The 20,483-nt window shown below is 40.1% G+C and overlaps 1 protein-coding gene across 12 annotated transcripts in view; it reads right to left on the minus strand.

Annotated features, from left to right (window-relative positions):
- Positions 1 to 20,483, minus strand: part of rbfox3a (RNA binding fox-1 homolog 3a) — a 541,420-nt gene that overhangs the window by 57,826 nt on the left and 463,111 nt on the right. For 11 of the 12 annotated variants that reach the window (XM_067510823.1, XM_067510831.1, XM_067510828.1 and 8 more), the window contains one exon: positions 19,159 to 19,305. In XM_067510823.1, coding sequence (XP_067366924.1) covers positions 19,159 to 19,305 — 147 coding nt within the window. The remainder of the gene's footprint in view (positions 1 to 19,158; positions 19,306 to 20,483) is intronic. The other variant, XM_067510821.1, reaches the window with a different exon arrangement.

The following is a 20,483-nucleotide window of genomic DNA, read 5'->3' on the forward strand; positions in this document are numbered from 1 at the left end:
TTATGTAGGTGATTTAGTGGCCTCTCACAAATATTTTTGTCCGGTGTGGATGGTAACAAGGATAGCAAAGGTAGTCAGAACTGAGGGGACAGTACCAGAAGGCAACAAAGCAGCTGTTGAGGATCATGCAGTCAAGTGGGAACCAGGATGAAACAACATAGTTTCACGGATACATCAGAAAATGTCCCAAAGTGATGATGTGCTTAGTGAAAACCTCAGCGAGCAAAAGCCAGAGGGGCAAGAGCCAAAACCCTCATTGATGAACAAACCCTTGCAAAGTATGTACCAACAGCAAATAGAAGAAGTCACTGATCACTGACTGAAAAAAATCCTGTGATAGCAAGATCAGGATAAAGGAACACGATACACCCAGGACCAAGACCCACTCATTACTTTTAAATAGAGTGGCCACCTCCTAATATGATGTACCCTAATACGACTCCACCACCCATTATGACTTCAATGACCTCAATAAGAAACACACAGTAGAATTATCCTTTCTGGGCAGTGTCTTCTTAATAACTGAGAAATTAATCATTTAAAAGTAGAATTCTGGGCAGAAGTACTGTTTTGAATTGCGTTGGCTTGAACATATGTAACTAATATTGTGGCTGGTTGGTGTATGTCTACAATACAGACAGATTGATAGATAGATACTTCATTAATCTGTCGACCAAATGTTTTCTTCTGGCAACAAAAATATTGTATTGTATTTGTAGCACATAATAATGATCAACTCAAATTTGCATGTTTAACTTTACCTTCATAAAACAGAAAGAACACCCTTTGCAGCCATAACTCTTTGAGAAAGCCGTGGCATTTTAGCGATCTGTTTTTGCAGATGTTCAGGTGGGATTTCCTCCCAGGCTTTCTGCAGAGCTTCCTCAACAGGAGCTCCCCAGATCATCACATCTTCCCCCTCCATGTTTCCCTGATGGCAGGCATCTATCATCTTCTCAGGAGCTTTGTCTCTGACACATGTTCTTTGCTTGGAACCTAAGCAACCTAAAACTTTGACTCATCAGTCCACAAGACTTTATTTCAGTCATCTAAAGTCCACTGTTTGAACATCTTGGCCCACTGTGACCTTTTCTTCTTGGTCTCCATTGCACAGTGTCTGTGCACTCTCATTTTATTCTATAATGCAACCTATTCAGGACTTGTCTTCTTGGGCAGATGTGCAAATGGTCCATCCACTATATGACATGGTCGTGCTCCTAGAGTGTCCAATAGACATACCAAAGTATACCTGCTATGTCAACATGAGATGTCAAAGGATGTGAACAGCTGCACTTTGAAACCTTTGGAGAGCTTTAATTTCTTGACCCATAGTGAGAACGGTGCTTAGCTGATAGGAGCTGGAGTCTGAGTAGAGTTTTAGTTATTTATTAGAGTTTTATTAGGTTCTGAGTAAGTGTGGGGTAACTGATGGTCTAAATAAAGTCCTTGTTGAGTTTCTGCAGAGCAGGTAAAAGAGTGGGTAGAGCTAAATGGACATGTAGGGAGAAATGGTAAAATGGAGTGAGGAGGGGCTGAGGATGCACTATGCTGTGATAAGTAGAGTGAAAGACAAACCAAGACCAGCCCAAGAGTCAGGGGAGACAAAAGCATGTAGACTAGAGACAAAATGTTTGTCAAGTCTGTCACATGTAAAATAATTAAGTTAAAACAAATTAAATAGCTGATAAACATTTATTAATGAAATAATCAATAACTGTTAATTACATAATTTACAATATTAAAAAAACATATCAGTTTTTGTTATTCTCCTATAGGGCAGATGAGATAAGTGGGGTTTTAGTTTTCAGTTCCAGATTGATCTAAATAATAATTTACGAGGAATAACAATGGCAAAATTCTTCATGTTTAGCAACTATTGAACGGTGACTAATAAGGGTTGTGATTTAACTTAATTGACCTAATAATAAATAAATTTCACGATTCATGAAGCATCCCTCCTTGCATGACAGCACATTAGTTGCATTTTGCAAAACAAAAAAATATTAGTACCAGTATGGATATCAGTGATTGTTAGCTGGTATTACTAAGTATTGAATAAAACCATAATTTGTAGTATTGCCCACCCCTGGATAAAGTGCAGGGATAACAAACAAGACAAGCACAACAATGAGGTCGTTGGATGCACATCTATCTCAAGTGCTGAAAAAAACAAGGAGAGTTTGATTAAATCAGCATTAGTGGTAATATTAGTGTTTAATAAATCACAAAGTAATAAAGGCGTCTCTGCCTGTTTGCATGTCAAAAAAAAATCTGACAACCCAGTGTTAAAATACACTGAATGAGAGGTTTGTTGGACCTGCTGGTTTCCCTCTAGGGCACTGATAAGATATAATGCTGCTGGTTGGAGAGCATACAGGATTTAGAAAGATAGAATGTTTCCTTTCTGATGTTGAAGAGGGCATATCTTCATGCCTGAAAGACGGAAGCTTATTTTGTTCTCAATGTTGACCCTCAGATTTCTGGCTAATTCTAAGTTCATTCTGATGCTTTGTTGTATGTAAAGGTTTGGCTGGAAAGACCTGGAATTCTGTCCTGGACAGATTGAGATGTCCCTCTCTCATCCAAGCAGAGATGTCATAGAGTCAGGCAGGAAAATGTGTTGAGACAGTGGAGTCATCCCATGAATGGACAGAAAGAGCTGTGTGTCATCAGCATAACAATGATAGGAAAACATATTTGAGCAGATGACAAAAGAGATGTAGTATACACACAGATCAGGCATAATACTGTAACTAACGACCTCCTAATGGCTGCTGACCAGGGCTTCCCATCTCTTCTCATTCTTCTGGACCTCACTGCCGCTTTTGATACAGTAGACCACAAAATTGTCCTCTATCGTCTGCAGCGTACCGTTGGTTTTTCTGGCACTGCTTTGGGATGGTTTGGTTCCTATCTCACAAAAAGAGCTGAGTGTTTGGCCCTGGGGGATGCAAATCTCAGTTACACTCAGTCACATGTGGGGTGCCACAGGGGTCGGTTCTTGGGTCGACCCTTTTCAACATCTACATGCTCCCACTGGGCCACGTCAGTCTCCTTCCACTGCTATGCTGATGATACTCAGCTCTACGTGAGACTGAGCCCGACCCTATCGCCGTTTCCGTCAACTCTCCCTGTTGCCTGGAGGACATTAAGGCATGGATAACAGAGAACTTCCTTCAGCTAAACAGCATCAAAACAGAAGCCCTTCTAGTTGGCACCACCCATGAGCTTCATTCCTCACCCATATATTGTATCTCTTTTTCTGGTCACACCATTACCCTCTCCAACTCTGTTAGCAACCTGGGGGTCAAGTTCGACCCCCACCTGTCATCCGAAACACATGTCCAACACCTCTGCAAAATTGCATTTTTTCATCTGAGAAACAAAGCCAAACTCTGCCCCTCCCTGTCCCCCTGTGACGCTGAAAGGCTGGTCCACACCTATGTCTCCTCCAGGCTGGACTACTGCAATGCACTTCTCATTGGAATCTCCGGCAGGAGTCTTCAAAAGCTCCAATATGTTCAAAACAGCGCCGCCAGGATCCTTATGAGAGTGCGGAAACACCAACACATCACTCCTGTCCTCCAGACACTTCACTGGCTTCCCATCCAACTTCGCATTGATTACAAAGTCTGTCTACTTACCCACCAGTGCATCCATGGAAATGCCCCACAGTATCTTAAGGAACTCCTCACATTGCAATCTACAACAAGACACCTCCGTTCCAGCAACACCTATCGCCTCTACCCCCCCAGATCCAAACTCCACACAATGGGGGACCGAGCCTTCTCAGCAGCTGCTCCACGGCTCTGGAATGCTCTGCCTGAGAACCTGAGGGCAGCACAGACTGTGGACTGTTTCAAAAAACAGTTACAGACTTTTTTGTTCAGAAAAACATTTTAAAGTGATCATTACTTTTTACTTTAATGCTGTGTTATTCTATGTTTTATATGTTTCTATGCTTTACATGTTTATTATGTTCTATTCTTGGTCTTAATCCGCTTGTGTAGCACTTTGAGATTTGTTAGTAAATGTAAAGTGCTTTATAAATAAAATGAATTATTATTATTATTATTATTATTATTATTATTGTTGTTGTTGTTGTTGTTATTATCATGAGTTGCTCTGTCATCAATGCTGCTTTTAGAAGGTTATTATATCTCAGTTTTTTGGTTGAGACTGTCAGAAAGGTGATAATTCTACTATGTGTTCATTATTGAGGTCAAAGTGGACAGCGGAATACTGAAGTGCATTAATAGAAAATAGTAGTTATAAGGTTTCGGCTACCTCATTCATTTAAATAGATTGGCCAAAACATTAAAACCAGAAAACTGAAGGTGGTCTGCTATAACTTTAAGTAATTCAAACCCCTGTGTCGTTGGTGGGGAATGTGCATAATGTTGGACTTGGTCTGGTCTTTTTTTGTCTCAGCTGCATGAGCTCTTGTCTGGCTGGCTTTAGTCATTGCATTGTTTTACTGTACATCATCGTAGGTCGTGTGGCATCACACACATGCAAGTTCATGGATTTTGCTAATTTTGCACTCAGAGGATAAGCTTCAGGTAATTAAATCATTTTGGGGAAAAAAGAAAATTCTCTTTGGTGCATTCAGGCATTATTGCTGACTACAACACTGCACTCAGCCCACCCTGCACCTAAGAGGCAATGATTGGTATCATCGGTATCTTGAGTGGGCATTACAGTAAATAAGCATATCAGAGAAGCTATTTTTCAGAAGTAAGGAGTTTAACTTGAGGTTTCACAGTAATTTGTGAAAAAAGGGAGAATAATATTCCTCAACATAACATTACAAAACATTTGGGGACTTCGTCATCTACTGTCCAAATTTATTATCTAAGCATTTACACAATCCAGAAAATCTCTGCACACAAGGGACAGGACTAAAAACAAATACTGAATGGTTGTGATCTTTGGGCCCTCAGGCAACACAGCATTAACACAGACAGGACTCTAGTAGAAATCAGTGCACTGGCAACATCATCAGCGAACACAGTTTGTCGCTGCATCCACAAATCCGAGGTAAATCTCCACCATGCAAAGAAGCCACAATGAACAAAGCCCAGAAACAATGCTGCGTTCTCTGAGCATACGTTTATTTAAAGTGGACTGAGGCAAAGTGGAAAACTGTCCTGTGGTGTGACGAGTCAGTTTACAACAGCATAGTTCCATAGTATAAATGAGTCTGGGCAAACCTTCCTGCCTGCAGTCAAGACCTGTCACTTACTAAAAACATTTAGAGCATTATGAGGCGAAGAACACAACAAAGGAGGCGCGAAGTGTTAAGCTGCTGAAATCCTATTTCCTTCCAAGATCCTATATCTGGGGAATCAAAGCAAGAGTTGTAACTACCTATTGTACTGGCTAATGGGCATCCAAGTAAAGAATAAGGCAAGAATGAAAAAAAGCTACAATATATAATATAATATAATATAATATAATATAATATAATATAATATAATATAATATAATATAATATAATATAATATAATATAATATAATATAATATAATATAGTATAATATAATAACATAGCAGTATGTTATATAAATACATTCTATAATATATTTATATAACATATATTTTTTTTAGGGATTTTTTTGCCCATTAATCTACACTCACCACCCCACAATGAGTCTTTTTGGGTATGATGCAACAAGCTTTCCACACCTGGATTGGGGGATTTTCTGGAGCCTACACATCTCCTATGCAGAGCAGCTGCTGCTAATGTGCTGCTCATACTCTGCCTTCTGTTTAGTTGTAGTGTTTCATCTTTTCACCAGCCGTTATTGCTTTTCTACATTCTCTGTTTTGCTTCATTTTTCTCTGTTCCAGTGTTTGGTCTCCGATGGCAGTTGTCTCCATTAGTCCAAATTAAAGCTGTTTTCCAGGGAGAAATGTAAATCAGTTCCAGTGAGCTCAAAGAAGCAGTGTGGTGCACTCAAAGCTGCTTTTACACAGAAAAAGCACTGCAGAAAAAGACTGCAAAGGAAATTCACGACGTACAGGTGAATATCGAAAAATGCCCAAAATACAATTGTGATAATTTACCGACACATTAACAGTTACACCACTGTAGTTGTATCACATTTTCTTCCCATGTCAGGAATTTACTTTGGTTCAACTTAGGCTTTTATGTGTTTTTACTTTAGTTTAGTGGTCACATAGTCATGTTAAATATCTAATGCCAAGACCACATTCTGTATCACTTAGCGACCCGAGGTAACAGGTTAAGGTTGGAAGCATTACTGATGTTAGTTATTGTTTCTGTAAGCATCACCATTCTGTCTCTTACTTCAGTACAGTTGACTCATTATCTACTTATGGTTCTACAATGCTTAAGTTTTTGATACTAGTTGAGAATTTCTGACTAGCACTTAATACTCATGCATTTGTGTACGTATGTGCATGTTTTAATGTACCACATTCAGAACTGCTGAGAGGAAGTGTCACAACTCCAAGACCCCATCTGCTTTGAATGAATCTCAGAGCCTGTTCAAAACGTTTCCCCAGTCACACCAAGGTACTGTACAGCAAAAGCCGCAACATTCGTACATGTTACGCTAAAACATTTAGAACCTAACAACTGGGGTGAATGTAGCTCAGGAGGTCTGTGGTTTGGTCCCCAGCTTCCATCCATGTGTTGAAATTTCCATGAGGCCATGACAAGGTAAGGTCAATATCTAAAGGCCACAAAGACAAAGTGGTGCGTTGCCTCACATCAACCTTGTCTGAAATGACAAGTGGTAAAAACACCAGCCATCAAGCGTGTAAAAAAAACAGTGTTAACTTACCATTTTCATACCACTTTGTCTCACCACAGATGGTTTTATTCTAATTGAGAATATATCTGATAAGAAGTGACAAACTATACTTTGTTAAGAATGGGGTCTCTTCTCACATACTGATTTGCTAAGATGAGCAACTAATCAATCATTGGTCATTCTTACAGATATAGCCGGCGATATTTTAATGTGCTAAAGCGTCTGAAAAGCCACAAACTTAGCTCTGACGCTGATCCGACAAGTCCTGAAGGTGTATGACACAGTGCCAAAGTCGGCCAACGGGTGGTCACTGCATGACATAAAGTAAAGCATGTGGATATTATTACATATTTCCTCATTTATTTGTATTTTTACTTATTCATTTTTTCAGGGGCAATACAACTAAATATTATTACAACTAAGAAACTGATAGCGTGTACTAAGTGGGAGCCCGTGTCCCTGGCTGGGCCTGTGGATCTACATAAAACAGAAAAGGTGAAACAAGAATCAAAATGCAATGCTGTGTTGTCACAAGTACCCAAAAAAAGAAAAGCAGGAAATGATCAGAAACTTTTGATAACTGCTTATTTAGTGGATAAAACTAGCAGTGCTGTGACTCGGTGTTAAACTGAGCCGTAACTTCTATCACTGCCTATCTATTCTCTCAATTAATTGTCTTAATTAAAACAAACATACTGGCATCACAGGGGGACACAACAATGGCAAAGCTCAGGTTTTCTAACTATCCACTCAGTGCACAATGGCTCCAATGGTGCACTGACATGTTGATGTAAATTAGCAGATTTTTGCTTTATAATTACACCTAACGTTCTCATAAGCAGAGCTGGTTAAAGTGGAGCCTTATGGAATAACCTGCGAGGCAAATGAGAGAGGAGCGAGGAACAGGACACATTAAAAAGAATTCCCATGCTGGGAACGCTGGGCTACCTGGAATGCTGGAAGCCTCCAGAATAGGTGATTAGGCAGGAGTAGGTGTCATTAAAAGCCCATTAGTGCAAAACCCAAACTCAGTGCATGTGAGTATGAGCGTGCACACAGCCACACACACACACACACACACACACGCACACACACACACACACACACACACACACACATATAAACACACAGAGAAATGTGTGTGTGTGAGTCACACTGAGTGCGGTTTTATATGTACTGAGTATCTAATGACTCATTTAGGACCCCTACCTCTGGGAATGTGACAGTAAGGACCCTCTTGTGGCTGGCTCACTAAGTGCCTGCTTATTAATTAAACACAGCTGAGGCCCAGGGGACGACACCAGTCCTGCATATCATCTTGTCAAGTTTCAGCCCGTGTGGGGCTAAATGGGGTCCCTCTATGAGCGCAGCCTGGATCCACTGGCAGACGTCTGGGTTCCATGCATCAGAAATAATTACGAAAAATCCATGGAAACAAAAGAAAACAAACCCCGCAAATGCCGTCCAACCGCGACCGCTTCCCTACTGTTTGAGGGATGAAGACATCTAAATAATCAAGGGTGTGTAGATAAATGAGCAGTGTGAGTTTTAGGTCCTCGGGAATTATTTGAGGTGCAGAAGTAGATTATTGTATTTCAGCCACATCTTGAGAATGAGAGAATAGAATCAGTGGGCTGTTGGTTTGAATGCCAATTATCATTCTACCATTAAAACCCTCTTCCTCGGCCTAGTAATTTCCTTCTAAATGTGTTTTTCTAATTATGAATTAAACTCAAATAAGCTTGGGTAATGAACCCAGAATTATTTCTTTCCGAGGCTGAGCTTTGTCTGCCTTGTGTGTCTGTGTTGCTAGAATTGTAGCCAACAATCTGGCTTTATTCCTGTGTCCTGAACTAGATTTCCAGAGGTATTTGAGAGAGTACTACTATGTGTTATTGTGTTCGCAGAGATAGACCTCCAGGTTGTGGCTGCATCACCTCTGATTGAACTTTTTTCTATAGCTTTGTTTAATGCTCCCGTATCGCTTTTCTATTACAGCTTATGCTGAAATGACGCAGAATTCCATTTACTGTAATGCCCCAGTATTGCCTTTGTTTGCATTGTGGCGGTAGTCTAGCAGAACCGTAATGGAAACTTGGGCCAGTTGCTCACAAGTTCCATTTTAAGTCAATGGAGGAGAGTGCTACTGGAGTCTTATGTGGTGAAGGTTGAGCCAGATAGAATCTGGAATGCAGTACTACTGCTATGCAGACAGTCATTAATCCTTAAAACTGACCATTAACAGCAAGAGAAGAGAAGAATGTGTGCTCTGTATGTGTGTGTGTGTGCACGTGTGTGTGAGAGCCTTGACAGTCATCTACATCTTCTGCTAGCAGAAAGCCAGCAAACAAAATGTATCAAAACTGCCTGACTGTTCTGTTGGAGTGACTTCAGTTTGGAAGTCAAGTTTTTAAAATGAAGCAGCAAAATTCTAACCTTTTTTTATCCCTAAATCAATACAATGAAAAATTAAAAAAGCTATTTCCTGGTGTTCTGGATACATTGGTCATGAAATGTGACCTGAACTTCATCAAAGTCACAAACTATAAAGAATATCTCTAAGCTGTCATGATGTGTCACACATGAAACATACAAAGTGACGGTGGAAAAGGTAATGCAAACACCAGTCTACAGTGCCGACTGGAGTTAACTGTTAGCAAACATGGAGTCCAATGAATGAAAACCAGTGTGGTTTAGAAATACCTTTACTTAAAAAACACAACTGATCAGCAACATCAGCTGATATGAGCCCTGCCTCTAAAACAAGGGATCTCAGAAGACCTACAATTAAAAGTTCTTCAGTTGTATTTATTTCAAAAGGGTTACAAAGTGATCTCAGTGTCTGGATATTGATCAGTCCACAGTTTGACATAAATTTGTCATTAAATTCTGTTTTGGTTCTGTGGCTACTCTCCATAGAAGTAGGTGCCCATTCAAGATCACTCAAAAGACACAATGCAAAATGCTTAATGAGATTTAAAAACATTCTGAAGTAACAGCTAAAGATTTGAAAGACTCATTGAAGTTGGTTAATGTCTCTGTAAATGAGTCAACCATACACAGAACATACGTGGCAGGACACGACAGAGGAAGCCAATACTGTCCAAAAACCGTATTGCAGCACACAGAGTTTGCCAAAGACCACCCTTAAACTCCACAACCACACTGGGAAAAATGTGTTGTGGGTAGATTAAACAAAAACTTTTGGTAAAAAGAACTGTGTAGAAAGCATCATCCCAGCAGTGAAGTACAGTGAAACTGAATTCCCAGGTTAATCAAGGCATCCTACAGCATAATGTCAGGTTGACTGTCTGCAAGCTTGAAGCTCAGATGAAACTGGGAGATGCAGCAGGACAATGACCCTAAACATCAAAGTAAATCTACTACACAATGCTTCAGAGACACAAAATCCATTCTTTAGAGTCGTACGGTCAGAATACAGGCCTCAACCCCATAAATTGCTGGAGAGTCACCACAAGCGACACCACATGCTGATCCTCTGTGCAGAGGAATTACTCCATTAATAATAATTCAGGCTGTATAAGGGTCTACGTGAAAAGCTTGTGATATTAGAAATAAATTTAGATAAATAGTAAAAGTAAAAGTAGTAATTACAGGAATAAATGGAGTAATAGTTGGCATTTTAATTTTATAATATTATTGATTTAAAACTATAGTGTCTAATATTCTTATATTATAAAACACACTTATAATGATCACACACACACGCACACGCACACACACACACACACACACACACACACACACACACACTATACCGCAGTCAGGTTTTGAAGAGAGTGCATTGCCCAAGGGTGTAACAGTCTAAATCAAAGATGTCAATGTTAATCTGGTAATAATAACAGGTTAACATAAATTCCTTTTAGACGCACAAATGTTGAGCGTTTTTTTATGATGACCTCTTCTCTCACCTGTGCACAGTTTAGAGTGACCAGATGGAGGAGAAAAAAAAAGATATTTATGGAATTAATGTTTTAAGTCAGTTGTCAGTTCATTTGCTTTACCAAGTCAGTACAATCAGTAAGTACCATGATACCACTTCTATGTTGAGTATTAAAACTTGAAAGACACACACACACACACACACATATATATATATATATAGAGAGAGAGAGAGGTAAAATTTGCAATTTATGTTAGATGTTTGCTGGGCAAGCAAGTGACAGGCAAAGTTTGTTACCATTTGTTTTTTATTTTACAATTGGAATATTGTTCACAATAATCAAATTGGACAGTTATAGAGAGAAGACTAGAATGTCTTAATAGTAATAGCAGTACTAACTGCTGGTGTGCTTTTATTTAGTATTTTGAGGACACATCAAATGGGCAGGAGTGTTGGTGCCATAGCTCTACATGTTTGGTTACAGTGCTCTGTGTTCTTATCGGTCAGTGTCACCACAAAGTCATATGTGAAAGGGTCTTTAGTGAGTAGAGTAGCAGTTAGTACTACATTACTATAATTACTATAATCATTTTACTGATGGGTAAAATTATTAAACTATGGTCCAAATTGAAATAAACCTGAATTATCATAAGTGTGAATTTATGTGTGTATTATTTAGTATGAGTTTTGTTGTTGTTGTTTTTTATAATAAAAACCTTGACAGAAAAATTTGTACTTGTTTTGATGGATAAAGTTTTTTGGCCCAAGTTCTTCTGAGGCCCAATTATCTAGATGTTCAGTTTTTGTGACTGTTCTCTTAAAAGGGGTGGGTGACCTCTGAGCAGTGCTGATTGTAGTGCAGAGCTACCTGATGGCCAGTCTCTTCTCATTTCAATCTTTTGCTTCCTCATCCTTCTGCTTGTTTTTTTCCTTTTTCTTTCTCTACGTTTGGTACCCAATGACGTCATTGGTTCATTGGTGCTGTGCTCGATGCCCTGGAGACCTCAATATGAGATGGAAATTGCTGGGAGAAGTTAAGAGTTCCTCCCTTTTTCAAGACACACACTCCCACCCACCCACACACACCATTACTTTCCCCCTACAGTATACACACCCACTCCTGTAATGAGTATAAACTCTCATTTGACCTCAATGAGGAATCCCAGTAAGTGTGTCTTCCATGATGGACCACACCTCAAGGGCTCTGAGGCTGGACGAGGCAAGCAAGCTAGCTCCCCTCCTCCTGGAACAGGGTCCCTGCTTTATTAACTTTTATTAACATGGGTGGTGTTGTCAGAGTGGAATAATTCTCCATTCGCATGATATATTAAAAAGGCTGGATTAGTGTCAATAAATGCTATACACAGCACCGGCCAACATTTGAACAACTAGTCATGACTTAAAGGTTTTCAAAAATAACTATTTTAGACAGAATTTTTAAAGATATCCAGTATTTTTGTTTCTTGGTATGATCTTTAAAACACAGCATCTTGAGTGCAAACTTCTTGTGTTGAGGGCCCTTTCATACTCTAAGCAAACTACACACACATAGATGCTTCCAGCTATGCAAGGAAGGTTTGATGTGCCCTTGTTTAGCAAAGTGATTAGTAAAAAGTGAAGTGTAACTTCTAATAGGGGTGTTAGAAATAATATGACATTACTGTAGTGGTAAAGTTTTGTCTACAGAAGGAAAACGGTCTATGGCATCAAACAAACTGCAGAAAAGCCATGGCAGGCAGTAAGGACTGGCTTTGTGAACTCAGACCTTTCTGCACCCTTTGCTACCCCGAGTGCTGTTTATTCTAAATCAGTGCCGATTGATTCAGCATAGAGACACTGCATAGGAAATAAAGGGCAACACTGAAGAATTAAAGGCACAAAAAGGCACAACACAACCAAACCTCCAGGAGCAACTCTCTTCACTTTCCACTCACCCCAACCGTTCGAGGCAGATGGCCGTCCACCCTGAGCCTGGTTCTGCTGGAGGTTTCTTCCGTTAAAAGGAGTTTTTCCTCTCCACTGTTGCCTATGGCTTGTTCCAGGGGGAATTGTTGGGTTCTCTCTATACATCTTTATAATCTTGACTTTATTCTGTAAAGTGCCCTGAGATGACTTTGTTGTAAATTGGTGCTATATAAATAAAGTTGTATTTAATTGAATTGAATTGAACTTAAAATGTATTTCTAAATCTAAATGTCTGAACCGTTGTAGACAACTGTCATAGCCGTGTTTCCCGGGGACACTAAAAAGTGACAGACATTTAGATTTGTAAATGTATTTTTAGTTGCTCCCGGAGCCATTTTCATTGTGCTGTGGCTTTTTGCAGCATTTTTCTCCATATACAGCAAAGAGCAGTATAAGATGTTGAACCTTTAATTGTGTAAGCACTAAAACATTCTGACAGGTTTCAGTGACTTGCTGAAATGTCAGGATAAGAATGAAGACGGATATTTGCTGACAGTGAGGCACATGCTCCTGCACCACACACCTATCCCAGTCTTCCACCCAGCCATCTGCTTTTTCTTCAAATGTTACATCTCCCCCACCTCCCTCACCATTATGGTCACCGCCCACCTCCCAGTCAGGCCGGTGGGAAAGGAAAAAGTGTGATGCAGGAGTGATCGAGATACCTGTGAGACTGCCCTGTTAAAAAGGCTGTGGGAAATCTGGAAGGAAAGACAAAAAGAAAAAGGCAACATCTGTGTCTCTTTGTCATTATCTTTACAAATTCTTGCAGGGTCTATGCAGGGAATACTGTGGTTCTGATGCAGAACATCCAGCTGCTGATGGGGCAGTAAGTGACTGTTCTGTTAAAGCATTCCACACTACTGTAATGTTCTAGTGGACAAGGGTCTGAATTGTTATGCTGCCCATGATCAACAAGCATCAGGACAGAGTGCATCACAGTTAGCTACCAACTGGTCAGCGTGACCAAGCTGACCTCTGCCCACCGCATTAAAACTACAACATTGAAGCCGCCCAAATCCCCACTTCCCTTTTTTAATCTTTTGGATGCATTGATAAGGTCAGAATACAACATGGAACTATACTTGCAGTACATGATCCAAATACAGTTTTATTTTATTTTTTACATTTAATGAACTTGACAGTAGGATGACAGTACAGTACAGTAATGGAGCTTTCAGCTAGAGACCTTGATGAGGGGAGGTGTTCATGTGGAACCCTGACACCTGTACTGACAGTAATATATTTAAAACACTGTTCTGTTTATTCCGTTCTTTCCTGCTCCACAACAATCACAACGCAGTGCTGAATTTCAACAAGGGAGTGTCAGGCCGGGCTGGTTACACCAGTACTGTTCAGCACCATCATCTACGTGCAGCTGTTCAAAAACACGGGGATCTATAGATCAACAGCTTTCAGCTTGTCACTTCAGGGGCTGCCACAGCGAAATGTGTTCCGCAAGTTGATTTGGCAACCCTCCCACCCCCACCAGGTGCTACCCCGCAGGACCTGGAGGGTTCGAACCTGCGGGTTATGTTTTGAGAATTTGAAGAAACTTTTCTACTGTTAATTCGTTAAAAATACAATGTAGTGTTTTTATTAAGGCTTGTATTTTAATTCTACAAAACCAGAATGATTAACCCTTAGTTTAAAGTCTGGCATCTGTTTCATATAGTATTTTAAGACACTTTTTTTTTTTTTTACACTCTCTGTTAACACTTTATTGAAGGTGTTTGATCATATAAATAAAAGTGCTTTGCTACTGAACTATTAGTGCTGTCGTTTTATTGAAGGCAACTGTCAAGCTGTGAATGCTAAGTTATGAATTTCCGATGCAAAGAAATTTGGACAGTGTGCTATAAATCACTATGGTATATTACTGTAACTTATTGTGCTATGTTCAGAGTGGTGGGATGTGTATTTTATTGTATTTTCCATATCTTAAGCATGGCGGTTTTATGACGCATACATTTTTGCCTAGAGCCCCAACAGACTCGAGGATCGCCACAGTGTATAGGTCAGTCTAAACCAATTTATATGAAGGCAGCAGCTAATATTACACACACAAAATATGAAGAGAGTCTATGATGTTACCAGCCGTAGACAACATCCTGTGAATCTGACTTCATGGGAGGCAGCAATAATAATAACAGCATATTTCTACTAAAAATATGTTAACATGGCCATATCTCACAATATTTCTGTTTGGTAAGTGTTACAAACATGCTGCCAGTATCAAACCTTTATTAAGCAGACAACATTTTAAATGAAACTTAGCTCTTTAGTATTTTGCAGATGCAGAAGTTTCTTTTAAGATAAGTTCTTTTAAGAGGTTTGCTGAAGGTGGGACCCACCTGGGATTTTACACAGGTCAGACTAAGAAAATCACTAAAAATGAGATGTGTCAAAGAAACACGAAACATAACAGCAACACAGCTAATATGCATTAACTTGCTCACCATCATCCTAATTTGATTAAGAAGACAAAGAACATATCTGCACTGCAACCTCGTCCCTTTACAGATTTTTTGTACTATTCAAGCACCAGAACTATTGTACAAAACACAGAGTCAGAAATATTTCACAGAAACTGCGTTTATACACAGGGGAGACAGGAAACAGCAAAATTCGCTTGAGTCAGCGGTAAGAGCTTTCTTCACTTGTAACAGGTGGACGTCAGAGTGCTACCTTCACGTGACAATCACAGTTCATTTGTCGATGAAATGCAAGCTTAAATTCTCCAAAGTGGAGCAACGTATAAGAGCACTGAAGCAAGTTTATGTCAGTCATCGGGGGAAATCTTCCAATATGGGCACAGTGATTTAAGAAGGCTCCCACACAGTTCTCCACAGTCACGCAAATGCACTGTGATGAATTTAAAGCTGACACTTGGCTACATGCACAACGTCAGAGAAAACAAGTGAAATGTACTAGTAAAGATTGGCCTCTCACATAAATACAGGACATTTTAGCTGTTTCCCTTTCTGACGGAAAAGCCTTTTCAAATTTGTGGTTGTTTGACATGGATTTCATGACACTGAAAGAAGTACTGTTAATAAATATGTACATTACATACCTGTATCTTATGTGTATTATCTCTACCTACATTTAATAACAGTGTTATATATTTCTTACTTTATATTTTTGGACTTATCTACATTTGCACAAGTATAGAGAAATGGAGCATAACTACTGTATTTATTATAACTACACCTTTCAAACGAAAAAGTCCTGCCTGATTTGGGTTAAGGGGTATACAGAGGTGAAGGTGTAAATTATTTACAGCTTTTCAGAGCTTGTAAGGTGATCAGGGAGTCGGCTTGACGTGCTCTACAAAAGCATCATACTCTACGGCTCAGTGTTGTTCTGCTATTGATGCACCTCAGCTTTGTGACCAACACTACTCATTGCTTCTAAAGCTGTTAAAGCTGCTGCTGCTGCTCATCCCACCTCTGATATTTCCTGATTGCCCGAGGAAATAAACTGATCACAATCACTCCTATGTGATGAGCTACGTTGTGGGATGTGATGTGTTCAGAGCCGTGACACTAAACAAACTGTGTAATAGTGTGTAAAAATTAACATTGTGAGTTTATTTTTTAAAAAAGAGACCCAAGCAGAAAGGCTTTTTTTAAATGGAAGTGCCTCATATGTCACATTATTCCCCAGGTCTAATTTTTGCTGCATTGCATTTCAGCTCCACTGTAGCTTTTGAAGCTGTCAATGCAGTTAGTGTGGTAATGTTCACCATTGTAAGCTGAGGATCCTGCGTGTAGCTAATTATAGTAGTAATAGTATAAAAGTCTGCGATCAGTAAACCACTCTACCTTATGAGGATCAGATTTTGTCTCAAAGTGTTAAAGTTTACTTGTCAGATGCTTAATATACTGTATTAATATACTGTTGATACTATGGTTTATTGAGTAGCACTTGACACAAAGTAATACTCCATGGTGTTACTGACTTTACATAAATGGGAAATGGTCTGCACATACAGTATGTAATCTTTTCTACCTATTGGCGCTTTCCACTGCTTCTTATTCACCCATTCACACTCACACTCACACACACACACACATTCATTCACCGATGGGGGAGCTGCTATGCAGCTGGCCAACAATCACCGGGAACAACTAAGTCGGGGTTCAGTGTCTTGCTCAAAGACACTTCGACCTCTGACCCGAGGCACCGGGGATCAAACCAACACGTGTGGGATTGGTGGATTGCTGCTCTGTCTCATGTGCCACAGTTTTTTTTTTTACTTTTAATTTTCTATCAAAAGCTTTTCTGATCCAATACTAACCCAACCAATCCAAGTAACAATATTAGCTCTGACCTTGACATATATTAGAGGATTGTTTTATGCCAAAAAGGGGTTCCGGCTGGTCCAATTGTAATTCTGTTTTCAGTGGCAGTGTGTCACTCTTGCTTTGAACGCATGGTTAACATGCGTATGGTACTGGACACCTCACCAAATGCTGATGGCCTGCTGTTTAAAAGCAGTGAGGTTGGAGCACAAAATGGCAAAAACACATTTTTGCCATTTGAATAAAAACTGGTTTTCAAATCAGTCTTAAAAATGGACAATGAAGAGGCTGCCTAATGTGCAGAACTAAGGCACTGCATAGTTTAGGTGCAGCAAAAGGCTCTATACCCTCTGAGCTTTCGCTTGGACTTTGGTACCTCCAGGCTGAGCTGATCAGTTGACCTGCGGCACCAGGATGGAGCATAGGGAAAAATGAGCTCAGCAAGTAAAGGTCGGGTGAAACCATTTACAGATTTAAAAACATATTGTAGGATCTTAAAATCAACTCTAAGATGCACAGGCAGTGAGTGGAGAGATGCCAGAATAGTTCAGTGCTCCCTCTTGCATGCTCCAACCAGAAGACAAGCAGCAGCATTCTGAATCAATTGCAGACGTGCAAGGAAAGACTGGCAAACACCAAAGTCACCTGCGTTACAGTGGCCCAGCCGAGATGTGATAAAGGCGTTATTCAGTGTTTCAAAGTGCTGTAAGGGTTTTACTTTTGCCAGCTGGCTACGTTGAAAGAAATTTGACTTAACAACCTCCCTTATTTGGGAATCTAATTTAAATTGAAAGTATACTTTACTGCACAGGGAACAAGAACTTATTTTTAACAATCTTGCTCATGTTTTATTGACCCCAGACTGGTTTTTAATGTTAGCCAAGCAGCCAAATATCAAATTTAGAGTTATTGTGCCTTAACCACTGCCTGAAAAAATGCCCTTTGAACACCTAAAAAGTTCATTAACTCCAGGGAGTTTACAGCTGTGTTCAGCCTGTGGCGTCCCCGTTCGCCTTGGCCATAAATTGTAGCTAACTAATTACAAGCACTGAGTCAGTGCTCTAAAGTCGAGGATCTTGAGCTTAAATCTTGCGATTCTGACTCATCAAGTTGTATTTTTAATCTTTCTCTTGATGGTACATATTCTATCTGAATTATTCAGTCATGTATGTTTGGCATTATTCTCTAGATTTGACCAACAAATATTTGTATCTATGTTCCCCACGGCTTTATTGTCAGATAACTAAATCCCCAGTTCTTTACTTATGCCACAGGAATGGCCACCAGAGGGCCAGGAAGCGGGAACTGTATAGTTTGAAGGTCCAGAACTACTTTGGCTCAGTCATCTTTTTCAGTAAAAGATTCACATTTACGGAACACGATACCTTTAGATCCAAAATCACAATCAGAACTTACAGTTTTCACTGCAAATCTCTAAGTACATACAATACAATGAGGTGGGGTGTATGTAACTAGCATGATCCTTTGCTGAGAAATGCTGATATTCAGGACACAATAAGACCAAGTACATACAAAAAAAAGCTATCAACGACTCGGGGGTGTGGGCTGCATGGGAGGCACTGCAAACATACACTGCAGCTCAGTTGTGTGTGTTCATGAGGAAATTGACACAACTTTAGACAAGGTTGCCAACACACAAAAAAAGCTTTCGGCTTATCTGGTCTACGCGGGGTTGTTCATATTGACCAGCACAGGTTTTTAGGCTGGATGCCTTTCCTGATGCAACACTCCCCAGTGTTGTGGGGCTTAGGACCAATGCTCAGAGTTCACTGGCTTGTGCAACCTCATCAGCTGGGGTTGTACGGTTCGAGGGGTTCAATGTGTTGCCAAGGGACACTTGGGTTGTGTTGGGCTGTGGACCGCAAACCCTGTAGTAGATGTAGGATTACTCTACAAACTGAGCCATTGCACATAGCTTCACTATTAAACATTAATTCGGTGAAGTACTTGGTTACGGGGTCTATGCAGCTGGTGTCGGTACTCAAAGACTGTTTGTGAGGGAAGAAGTTCTACTATGTACAGCCACAAGTGGGCTGAGTTAGACTGTAGCTTTATTAGAAAATCCCGACGAGGCCTTTACTCTAGAGGACCTCGCATGTCTAAGAATTACCGATGCACGTTTGCCTGCATTGTATGGTAGCTCAGTGAGGTAAAGCTGTGTGGTGCAGTTGTCATCTCACCCCAAACATTTGCCGGAGGTCAGGGTCTCGGAAACGGAATGGTATGTTGGAGACGTGTAACCTCTTGGGCTGCTGCTTCTCAGATGAATCGTTGGGCTGCAGATGGAGCTGCTGGGAGCTCTCTGTCTGTGGAACGTCTTCTGCCTGCTGCAGAGAAACACACAGCAGAACACAGGTTAGATCCTATCACACTAACAGTTCTGGGTGAAGGCGTCTTACAATGACAACTAAGCTGTGTGACATGAATTCTGTACAAAAAACTGATAGAACAACATGGCAAAAATTTTAGAAAGAAAGTTTAAGATATTTTATCAAAGATTTATGAAAAATAATGGGTGGAGGCATGAAAGACAGTGAATAAAACTCCTTGCTTAGAAGTTTTGTGATAAATTTACTTTTTCGTATTTACAAGAGACCCACTAGAAACAGGAATCAAATTCCTTGTACTGTTTGCACAAATATACTTGGTCAAAAAAAATAGATGTTGATTCTGATCAGGACAAATATGAATTCAGTGTACAGACACACTGACACTTGATTTTACAAATTCTGCACATGAAACATTTCTACTGGCAAAAGGTGGTTCACCTCTGGTGGAGTAAACCAACTAACATGTTTCCACATATCTGTGTTCATGTGTTTTGGATAAAGAAAACACCTAATGCTGCTCGTCAGACTGATCTGCTTTGAATCGTTGTCCTGTTGCATGAGGAGTTCATGGTCCACTCAACAACTGCGAGGGTCCCAGGTCCTGTGGCTCTATCACGGTGCCTGACACTGGGTATGAGGTGTTTCTGCTGAAATGCCATGTTTGGTTTTCACCAAACATCCCTTTGGGCATTAAGGCCAAATGACTCCACTCTGGTCTCCTCTGTCCGTAAGACATTTCTCCAGAAGTCTGTGTGTTTTGTTCAGATGCAGTTTTGTGAACCTAAATCATGTTCCATGCTGTTTTTAGACAGTAAAGTCTTTCTCCTGACATCCCTTCTAAACAAACCATAGTCGTTCAATCTTCTTCTAATTGTGCTGTCATGGACTTTAACATTCACCATGCTCAATGAGGCCTGCAGGGTCTGAGATGAAGCTCTTGGGCTTTCTTTATTTCTCAGGCATTGCACATTCTGACCTTGGGGTGAATACGCTGGGATGTCCACTGCTGGGCAGCTTGGCAGCTGTCTCGAATGATTTCCACTTGTGAATAATGTTTCTCATTGTAGAACATTGAACTCTACAATTTGTAAATGGTTAGAGAACTCTTTCGAGATTGATGTGCAGCAACAATTGCTTTTCTAATACCACTGTTTATGTCTTTCCCTCTTGGCAAT

Source organism: Channa argus, chromosome 7 (genome assembly GCF_033026475.1).
Source record: "Channa argus isolate prfri chromosome 7, Channa argus male v1.0, whole genome shotgun sequence".
NCBI lineage: Eukaryota > Metazoa > Chordata > Actinopteri > Anabantiformes > Channidae > Channa > Channa argus.